An 11,600-nucleotide genomic window follows, 5' to 3' on the forward strand; every position below is an offset into this window, starting at 1 on the left:
TAGTGTTAAGATAAGCTGTTGATGATCGAGATGATGATCAGCAACGTTGACACCATATAGCAATGAAATCCAGCTTTTAATGTTGTTTGTGTGTCTATGTGGTGTTTTTAATATGCTTTAACACAAAGCATGTGTAAGTTCATAAGTCGACAGCATTGTTGAGTATTTCCTCCTTAAAACTGCAGTGAACCAAAGACAGTCTCAAAAACACGCTTTGAAATCGCTGGTGTTTCTGACGTCACAAACTACCTTGTAACCAATCAGATCAACGTGTGATCGTCAACCAGTGGATCTCTGAGCTGAGTGAGTGAGTGGAGGCGGGGCTCATTTGCATATTCATAGAACCTCGGATAAATGAGGCAAGGGTGTCAAGTTACATTCAAGATATTTTAAAGCATGAAGAATTTTTTTTAAGGAAAACGTTTAAATATGATCATTTTGGTGATCAAAGATGAGTTTTAAGGGATACAATTATTGACTACAGGCACACTTTAACACACCAAATAATAAGTAGAGATATGTCCCATTAAGATAAAAACCGTAAAAAAAAACGTTTTTCAAACATCAACATCAATAAAACATCAAAAGTAATATTTTGTTAATGCATTTATTTTGTAGATCATAAGAACAGGAGGTTCAAATATTGCAAGACACCTTTATTGCATGAAACCTCTGAAATTAGCAGTAAAGTGTACTAGATAGACAGTTACATATATGATGGACAACAAGTAAAACTTAAAATTGCTTCTTTTACACTTCAGATTCATAGAGATAGATCCAGAGATGGTCTTCATGCAGTCATAGGGTACAAACACAGTCGAACGCTCTCATCTGGAAAATAACCACACACACACACACAAAAATAAATCAATTTGCTTTCAGCATTTCCTGCATGGTGGCATTTGTTTAGTTTTGGCCCATAATTGCATGATTATTTTAGATGTGTTACACAACTTAATAATAGCCCAAAGTTCAAAGAATGATGACAAGCAAAATGAGCAGTTCTGTAACTTAATAATGTCTTATTACTTAGCCAGCGCAGATAGTGTTTGTTTATTAGAAAATGCTCACCGATTCTAACCACGAGCTCCCAGGTAGTTTCCCCAATTGTTGTTGTAGTGTGGTTTCAACATGTGATGCTTTCTGAGCTCCTGTAGGATGTGCGGCTGGGGTTCAGCGCCTTGTCTGAACTCATCCACTGTAGAGAAGAAGAAAAATAACTTCTTGTAATAATAATGTAATAATCTTACATTTTTGAAAGTTCCACTATATAATTGTTGTGTTGCACAGAAGAAGAAAAAAACAATTTTGTACCAACTAAGATGGAAACAACCCTTTATTATCCCATATATATATATTTTAACCATTTCTAAGTCTTAAAACATGACTGATATCATGTGTGTAGATGTCTTGAAACACTCACACGGCGCTGTTCTCCTCTGCATCTCTGATGGTGACGGCAGCTTCAGTCCAGTTCTGGGATCCACAAGATTGGCCTGAGAATTCTGAGTTCCCTTCCTCATCTCATACGCTGGAGGATTGTAGACTGTGGAGGAAGACACAAATAGGTAAATATGACCAATCTTCTATGTGCATTGAGTTTAAAAAAATGTTTTACTTACAGCCAGAAACTCTTCTGTTCATTTCTCCAACTTCATGTATGAGCATCCCAGTGTTGAGATCCATCAGGAAGCGTCTGGAAGGTTCTGTTCCCTGCCTGCGCAACTCAACAGGAACGGCTATGTGGTTTTCCTTGCGTTCAGAAGAGTCTTGGCTTTTTATGTCCTCGTGCTCAGGGCCAGAAACCACTTCCCAGTTATCTGTTAATGAAGGTGAAAGAAAACGTAAGTCTAACCAGGCAACCATTGAGATTTTTCTGTAAATTATCGGAAAAGATCCTCAACATCAACAAAATATCTTTAAAGGGATAGTTCACCCAAAAATGAAAATTCTCTCAGTAATTACTCACCCTCATGTTGTTCCAACCCCGTAAGACCTTCGTTCATCTTCGGAACACAAATTAAGATATTTTTGATTAAATCTGGGAGCTGTCTCACTCCTCCATAGGCTTCTAAGGGACTGAAACTTGCTGGCCCAGAAAATGTATTAAAGACATCGTTAATATAGTCTAAGTGACTCCAGTGGCTCAATCTTAAGTTTATAAAGCGACGAGAAAAAAACAAACAAAAATAACGACTTTATTCCACTTTTCATTTCCTTCTCTCTGGGCCTCGAGTCTTTTCACGTAGTGTTTAAGCGCAGCGCGTCTGTGTTGCACGTCACCACGTAGGCTCACTATTGGCCGACGCTGGTCATGTGTGATACGTGGTGACGTGCAACACAGACGCGCTGCGCTTAAACACTACGTGAAAAGACTCGAGGCCCAGAGAGAAAGAAATGAAAAGTGGAATAAAGTCGTTATTTTTGTTTGTTTTTGCGCACAAAAAGTATTCTCGTCACTTTATAAACTTAAGATCGAGCCACTGGATTCACTTGGATTATATAAATGATGTCTTTAATACATTTTCTGGGCCAGCAAGTTTCAGTCCCTTAGAAGCCTATGGAGGAGTGAGACAGCTCTCAGATTTAATAAAAAATATCTTAATTTGTGTTCCGAAGATGAACGAAGGTCTGACGGGGTTGGAACAACATGAGGGTGAGTAATTACTGACAGAGTTTTCATTTTTGGGTGAACTATCCCTTTAAAGCAACACCAAAGCACTATTTCCTCTTCGGTCCCCCTACAGGTTAGAAGCGGAATTGTCCATTACCGCTGTCGTACATAACTTCGCCTAACGCAGCCTACCGTCCAGCACCGGCTTTGGAAATAACGATGTCCACAGACAGGGTAGAGTATGTTGCATGATTTTATGAAAGTATGATGTATTGAGACATCAGAAACAAAGAAAAACTAAATAATGACATTGCTTGCTATTTTTTTTTGCTATTGTAACGCTTGTCGTAACGCAAGTCAAATTTGTATTTTCTTATGTCTCATTCGAACTACAGATCTGGCAAACTTGCATAGTGCGGTTATAGCCGATAGAGGGCCGCAAAGCGAATGCAGGAGTGCGCTTCACCCTGTTACGAGTTGATGAACCACTGAAACGATTTTGGAAACATTATTTTAAGGTACAAAAGAATCTTTGGTGTTGCTTTAATTCAATGGCACAGAACATCTTGTTCTCAGAAATTTTAACTTGAGACTTACAGCTTGCTCTTCTGTCCATCTTATGTTGGTGTTCGGTGTTCAGGTCCATCTTGAGGTTTCTGGAAGGTTCAGAGTCTTGTTTGTGCATCTCAGTCACTCTGAGCTCATGTAGGTTGTACGGCTGGTATACAGTGCCCTGTCTAAACTCATCCACTGTTGAAGGAAGAATACAGAAAAACAGTATTTAGAGGGATAGTTCAGTAACATAAAAAAATCATTTCTTCAATGCTTGAACGCTCTACTAAATAACTTTTTTTTTTGTTGCACAGAAGGAAAACATTTTCTGCAAAGTTTAATATGGTAAGAAATTATGACAGAATTTTCTTTTTTGAGGAAATTTCCCTTTAAAGGCCCCCTGAAATTAAAAATGTAATTTTTTTAGCTTTTAGTATGAATATGTTAGCCTTAAGGTTATGAATAAGCTGGTGTGCTCCAAAACAATGACAAAATTCGCATTTAGGAGATATAAGCATTCAAAACTCAGTCTAAAATGGATCAGGGATTTTTATGACGTCACCGCGTCTCATCACATCTTCTGTTCAATCAAATGCTCTCTAGAATCTAAAGCTCCGCCCCCATGCTATAAACACCACCTGGCCAAAGCGACCGTTGACACGTCACAGAGCAATATGTGTTGGAGTGTGTGTTCGGTTGCTCAAACGCTCGAGTTTTATTCTGTTTTCCAACTGTACGTTGGTTAAGAATGAAATGGCTAGAATTTATTCACAACTCTACTATTGAATCCAGCGTATCATCAGCACTCGGATTCGCTTCCATGGTACTGTCAGTCTGTGAGGGAAACTAAATGCTATAGACGAATCCGACGAGCGTTCTGTGTAGGCTGCCATCTTGTGGCGACGCCATTACTGAGCTGTTACTAGTATGTAAACAAACCTCCGTGATAACGCAAACGCACCCTCGATGACAGCTACAGCCAGGCAATATGACTTGTTGGGTTGATGATGTTAGACAGTGGCCTCCAGTCACAGATGAAGGTACAAACGATCTTACAGATTATTTATGAAAATAGCTTGGCAATAACTATGCTAGCTAGGCAAGCTAACGAGGAAACTATTAAAAGATCTGTCCATTTGGCAACAATAAATAAATGAATGATATCAAATAAACAAATTCATGTTTTTCATTTGTGACCATTATTTATCTCATTTTCACATTTCAAAAGGAAAGGGTAAGGTACAGCTAACTGCTAGCGTTGTTGGTTCTCAGAGTGAGAGTCACAGTCAAGCAAATACAGCAATGTTACTAACGTTACTGCCCCAACGCGCCCCTTCGGTTGTTTTAAAGGTATTCAAGAGTATTTTCTCCTTCGCCTGGCATCCGATGATCAACAAAATGCCAACTACAGGTCACTGATAGAGGGTCAAAAAAATTATCTGAGCTCCGTATGGGTTGGTCAAATAATGCACACTCTACCAGATGATAAATACATAGTTCTTAAAGGACCTGTCCGATTTTCACAGACCATTAACAACACTTATACTGTTCAAATAACTCTGCAGAGGAAGAATAGTAAAGTTGTAGATGTAATGTTAGTGACAGTAGTAAATCGCGGGCTGTTTATTCCAGTGGACGCAACCAAACCAATAGGAGGCAATGGCGCAACGCTACCCAGCAACAGCTCAGTAATGGCGCCCGCTTACTTCCGGTAGTTTCGCCGGATTCGTCTATTGGCTATTAGAAAAGGGGGAGAAGTCATTCAATATAACCCGCCTTAGCTTCCTGTTTCAGTGCAAATTATGCCAACGCATCAAACAAAGCTTTGCGTTTCAAGGCACTTCCTTTAAAATCCCAAAGTGCAAGTAGTGTATATATGTTTTAATCATTTCTAAGACTTAAAACATGGCTGATATCATGTGTGTAGATGTCTTGAAACACTCACACGGCGCTGTTCTCCTCTGCATCTCTGATGGTGACGGCAGCTTCAGTCCAGTTCTGGGATCCACAAGATTGGCCTGAGAATTCTGAGTTCCCTTCCTCATCTCATACGCTGGAGGATTGTAGACTGTGGAGGAAGACACAAATAGGTAAACATGACCCATCTTCTATGTGCATTGAGTTTAAAAAAATGTTTTACTTACAGCCAGAAACTCTTCTGTTCATTTCTCCAACTTCATGTATGAGCATCCCAGTGTTGAGATCCATCAGGAAGCGTCTGGAAGGTTCTGTTCCCTGCCTGCGCAACTCAACAGGAACGGCTATGTGGTTTTCCTTGCGTTCAGAAGAGTCTTGGCTTTTTATGTCCTCGTGCTCAGGGCCAGAAACCACTTCCCATTTAGCTGCTAATGAAGGTCAAAGAAAGCATATGTCCAAAAGGATTTCTCTGAAAGCTAGATTCCCTTTTGAAAAGATCAACTCGACTTTGGGTTGGTTGTCGTTGCATTACACTAAAAAAATCAGAAGTTATGAAAACTCAAAAACTTGAAGCTATCAGCTTCAGAACTTCTGCATAACAAATATTGGTAATACTTTATTTTACAGTGTCGTTGTTTCATATGTTGCATGTACTTACCATAGTAATAACAGTAAATTATGCATAATTACATGCTACTAACCCTCAAACAAATCCTAATCCTACAGTAATCTTAATATTATTCAGTACTTAAATATGTAATTGCACTGTAATCAATGACACCTTAAAATAAAGTGTAACCCAAATATTTATGTCATCATAAGTTCCCATGATTTAAAGGGGACATATCATGCTAAATCCACTTTTTTAGCCCTTAAATGCATTTTGTTGTATATTTGGAGTGTTTAGAAGTACAGAAAAGCTGAAATTATTCTCTTCAGGTGCTTCGTTGTTATCTTTATATTCTGTTTTGGCCTTATTTTTCAACCTGTTCCGATTTTTCTGTTATCTATGACGTTTTGTGAACTATTACGTCACAGTATTTGCAGCGGAACTGCCAAATAAGGACATCGACTCCCGGCCCAACACTTCGAGCAATCCGCCATTTTTATTTCTCGCTGCAATTTTGTAGTCCAAGCTAAAAGATGCAGAAGTTACGAGAGGGTAAGTTAAAATGTTCGGTTGTTGGATGTAGTAACCCACACGCTTCATTACACCGTCTAATGTAGAGGAACTGCTGCGCTTGTGACAGGGCGCATGTTTAACTGAAAGAACGAGCAGAGAGAGAGAGAGACCCGGTCGCGCGCACGCACTCTCTCTTCGGAGCCAGGCGAAAGTGTAAACAAGACACCGTCTCCAAACTAGACGCTGTCTTGCTCTCTCTCCCTCGCACATATTAATCAAAATAAATCGACACGGTGGTAAAAGGTCGGAAGACCAAAGTTTCATGTGTAAATACAGTAACACACCATTGTGATACATCCATATGAAGACGTTGTTCTGCATGTTCGTCGTCTTCATTTTCATCTCGCTCCGGCTCCGACTCTGGCTCGAACATGTAAGGCTGGCTGGACAAGTCTTCCGTTGTTGACATTTTGTTAATAACGTGTGAATAAAAAGTTTCTGTGCCGCTAGATAATCGTATCTCTGCTATCAAACTACAAAAATGGCCGAACGGGGTGGAGTTGAACCGAGTGTCACCTGGAGAGGGGGGGGGGGTATGAAGTGTCTCAATTGTATTTAAAGAGACCGCACCAAAACGAGTTGCTCTCAGACGCACATCAGAAAAGGGGTAGAAAAGGGGCCTGTGGAGCTATAATAATGAGGAATTCAGACCCAAGCATTGCAGTTCCGCTTTATATAGACTACAAATGTATGATTTATATGTAAAAAGGAATGATTTAAAAGCATGATATGTCTCCTTTAACCAGAAATCATCATCAGTGACTAAACTGATCATGCCACCAAATTTGACATTATAAGTTCTCCCTGTTTAATATTTTAAAGTAACTCATACTAATGGCCTAGAAATTTACATTGTAATTTTTTTTAGTAATGTCAACCATTTCTACATTCGATAGTCCAATCAACCTATAAAATGTCGTTTTTTTCTGACAAAACTGAAGTTGTTGGTATAACATTATAGCCATACTGTTCACCAGCTAAATGCAGGTCTTTTCAGAAGGGTTGTAGATTGTCCATTAGAAAGTGAGACTTACAGCCCGCTACTCTCCCGTCCAACTCGTTCCGGTGTTCTTTGAGGAGACCGGTGTTCAGGTCCATAAGGACGGGAGGATCAGCAGGGATCGCTCTCTGCTCATGTGGTTTCAACATGTGATGCTTTCTGAGCTCCTGTAGGATGTGCAGCTGGTTTTCAGTGCCTTGTCTGAACTCATCCACTGTTGGAGAAACACCACAACAAATGGAGACTGTCACACTTCAAAACATCCCATATACATAAAAAAGCACAATGAGATTTAATATCTCTCAGACAGTTGAAGAGTTTCCTATATGAGGTTAAAGGTAACACTTTATTTTACAGTGTCCTTGTTACATATGTTACATGTACTTACCATAGTAATCAGAGTAAATTATGCATAATTTCATGCAATTAACCCTCAACCAAATCCTAATCCTACCCTAACCCTATAGTAAGTACATGTAGTTGCTTAATATTACTCAGTACTCAAATATATAATTACGCTGTAACAACGACACCTTAAAATAAAGTGTAACCAGGTTAAACAAGAACAATTGGAGATTTTTTATTAAGTCTCATGGTTTTTTTAAAAAAGAGACTAATCTCACATTTATGCTCATGCATGGGACGCTGGTTGTTGTTTACTCTACCAGCACTGGGGTGCGTTTCCCAAAAGCATCGTTAGCCAACTATGTTCCCAAGTACTATCAGCATAGTTCAACGAGTCGATATTTCCCGAAACCATCATTCTAACGAACATTCGCAAACAGCATCGCAAAGTTGTGTGTTTGGAGCGACAGATCTCGACCTGTGGTTAGAAGAAGAGTTTCTAGATTGCATGACATGTGGACTCCTGATCCTGATAAATCCTGATCTTGAGCAAAATAAGCAAGCTGACATTCAGTCCAATCTGTGTCTTTTATTTAGAATACACACAAATGTAATTTACGTCTTTAAGTTTGTCAAGAGATTTAAAGCGTCGTTCTTGAAGAGTGTGCATGTGCGAACGAGCTCTAGAACGTAAGAACGAGCCTATGATTGAATCAGGAAATAAAGCAAAACAACTGAGAAAAATGAGAGATAGTCCTCAGATGTCATGTCTGTAATTTATAGCAAAACATCTAGCGTTAATTCGATCTCAAACAGATTCATTAACTGTAGTTATTACTCCACCACGTGCGTGACGTCATTAACCAATGTGGTTGAACGACCAATTCAATTTGCGACACTATGGTTTCGGGTAACAGTCGTGACTAGCTAGTTGATTTCTTCAACGATGCATCGCACTATGGTAGTTAAGTAGCGAGTTACGCCCGTATTACGCGAAACACACCCCTGACCAGCAGAAACCAGCCTGGACGATGAATCTATGCTGGATTTTTGTCTATGGCAGCCACTTAAACTGCATTGTAAAAATGTGCACATACCCTATAAAATATTAATGTGCTCACAAACAGATTATGTTCTGATTCTTTGAGTTAAAATCTTCTTGTATCATACTTGGCCCTGTAATTGCTGCTTGTTGCTATATTTTGTTGCTACACTCAAACACACAGTTGACTGATATCATGTGTGTAGATGTCTTGAAACACTCACATGGCGCTGTGCTCCTCTGCATCTCTGATAGTGACGGCAGCTTCAGTCCAGTTCTGGGATCCACAAGATTGGCCTGAGAATTCTGAGTTCCCTTCCTCATCTCATACGCTGGAGGATTGTAGACTGTGGAGGAAGACACAAATAGGTAAACATGACCAATCTTCTATGTGCATTGAGCTGAAAAAAAATGACTTTGCAGACTTACAGCCGGAAACTCTTCTGTTCATTTCGCCGACCTCCTCCTTGAGCATCCCAGTGTTGAGATCCATCAGGAATCGACGGGAAGGTTCTGTTCCCTGCCTGCGCAACTCAACCGCAACTGGTATTTGCTTGGGTTTCACACCAATGTTCATGTCCTTCAGAACTGAGTTGTCTTCGTCTTGGGCCAGTTGTGGCCCTATTGGTTTTAGTCTACCATTTGGGAATGGATGCAGTGGTCTTGCATGGAGACCTGCACATACATCATGAACGTTCAACCTGCAGCTTATATAACACTTTGGTAACTCTTAAATCCCTTAATGCATTATAAAGTATTTTTAATGCAGTAATTCTGCCTTGTGATGCACCTTATAATGCATTGTATGGTCTCATGAATAATTGTAACCACAGTTATAATACTTATCTATTCACTGAACATGCCTTTAGAAAGTATAATGCATTAAAACACATGACAAACAATCTGTAAATATTAATTTAAACATTTAACATAAGCATGCCACATAACCTTTATATAAATCTCAGTTAAGTTATGAAAACTATTGAAAAAAGAAGCCTTATCACTTAACCCCTTACCTGACAGGGATCACTGGTGATCCCAGATTATTTTAGTTCAAAATATGTTTGAGCTTATATATCTCAATATTAATAACAGTCTGGTTAATTTTGAGTCTTGAACTATAAACTCTCAAGGGTTGGCTTTCTAAATGTATGTGTGTTATGTTTCTATTCAGAATTACTTATGAGCAGTAACCTTTTTATTTTGGGCATTTCATGTATGCAGCACTTGCCAAAATTGGGGGTGATGAGCAAGGGGTTAATAGCACAAGCCATAAAAAACTGATTTATGACTTGTCTCTATCTCAATTGTTGAATAGGTAATCACATATTTTATCAAGCAGATAAAATGTGCCAATGTGCCATGTGTTTATACCCTGACAAAGCTTAAAGTTCAGAAGAATGGTTGTATCTGAACCTTGGAACTAATGAGGAAAAAAACATTTAGCCTACAGTAAAATTATTGTAAATTTTAAGAAGCAAAGAGAAATGAAACAAAATGACAGAAAGTGTTCCCACATTAATTTATTATGATTGAATAACTATTATTATTTTGACAAAAACTGTTGGTAAGATTTCACAATGTGAGATTTCTCATAGACCCTGTTTTTCCTTTTAATATCACCGTACCAATTTTAATATTTGTAACAGAATCACAGAGTATTCAAAAATGAATTATAATATCAATAAATAAGATGCAGATGAATCTCACCAGCCACAGCCAGCAGGAGCAGTAAAACCCGGAACATTCTGGAAAACAAATATGGAAAAACTATTTAATGAGTAGTTTGGCTTCACAAACACCATCATTTCTTACAAACACTTTGCTTTCACAGGCTTTTGTGAATGAAAACACAGTAACAACACGTTAAATGCTACCTGTGATCGTTTCAGTTCTGAGAAAAATAGATCAATAGATGCTTCAGCGCTGAGTGATTTATCCTGTCGGTTTGACTCACCTCACACAACAAGGATCGTATGCACTCTGGATTCGCCTTTAATAACACGGAGACTCAGATAATAACCTGGTTCAGAGGTTGACATGAACCTGTAATACTCCCTCTTTTTATCTTTTCATCTGCCTTTGTCTCTTAGACAGCGATAAAACATCCGCTCTTTGATCCCAGACATCCTGACACGAACCAGTTCAACTGATATTAGTGTCGGTACATTCATGACCTGAATCACTTTATTGCTGAGATGTTTTCACTTTACTGATATCACCTTCCAATGGAAACATGCATTGCTCAGATGTTGCTCTTGGAGATGTTTCTGTTTGTCTCAGGTGTTTCTCGTACAGGACAATACAAATACCCAGTTTTATCAGTAGAGTACAGATCTATCAAACGAATGTACATTGAAAAACACACTCTAAAAAATGCTGGATTGTTTTAACCCAAATTTGGGTCAAATATGGACAAACCCAAATGTTGGGTTAAAAATGTAATGTAAAAATCTAACCCAGTGGCTGGGTTTGTCCATATTTATCAATAGAGTATAGATCTATCAAACGAATGTACATTGAAAAATAAATTGGTGTAGAAACAATTTGCACTGAGAAAATTTCACAAATAATTGCTGAGAAATAGCAAGTAATAACACATTTAAGTAAATGTCTTGAAATAGAAGGAATGTTATTTTACTTCAATATTCCTCGTTTTATTTACAACTGCGAAAAATCATTTATGACTTTGTAGAGCAGCTCAGATCATCTAATGAGAAATGTTTGAGATCATATCGAGACCGAGACCTTTGACTTTAGTATCTTGGTGAATTATGAGCACAGTTTGAAATGCTGTTGAGATCTGAAATCTCTCATGTGATTATTATTATTATTATTATTATTATTATTATTATTATTATTATGCCTTTTTCTCAGGATAAACATCTGAGAATCCGGAGGCTTCAGCAAGACTCTCATTTCTAATTTCTAGGAGAAACAATTGAGA

The 11,600-nt window shown here is 38.5% G+C and overlaps 1 protein-coding gene across 1 annotated transcript; it reads right to left on the reverse strand.

Moving 5' to 3' along the window:
• Nucleotides 1-600: 600 nt before the first annotated feature.
• On the reverse strand, nt 601-10,690 carry LOC307154607 (uncharacterized protein). The gene is made up of 12 exons (XM_079864601.1): nt 10,611-10,690; nt 10,364-10,401; nt 9,083-9,328; nt 8,878-9,000; nt 7,301-7,480; nt 5,311-5,511; nt 5,112-5,234; nt 3,212-3,364; nt 1,623-1,820; nt 1,424-1,546; nt 1,072-1,198; nt 601-831 (listed from the first exon to the last, which is right to left on the reverse strand). Exons 2-11 carry the CDS (start codon nt 10,398-10,400, stop codon nt 1,077-1,079), a joined length of 1,506 nt encoding a protein of 501 aa, XP_079720727.1. The 5' UTR covers nt 10,401; nt 10,611-10,690; the 3' UTR covers nt 601-831; nt 1,072-1,076.
• Between the last annotated feature and the right edge of the window lie 910 nt (nt 10,691-11,600).

The sequence above is a fragment of the Squalius cephalus genome (assembly GCF_949319135.1).
Source record: "Squalius cephalus genome assembly, chromosome: 2".
Taxonomy (NCBI): Eukaryota; Metazoa; Chordata; class Actinopteri; order Cypriniformes; family Leuciscidae; genus Squalius; species Squalius cephalus.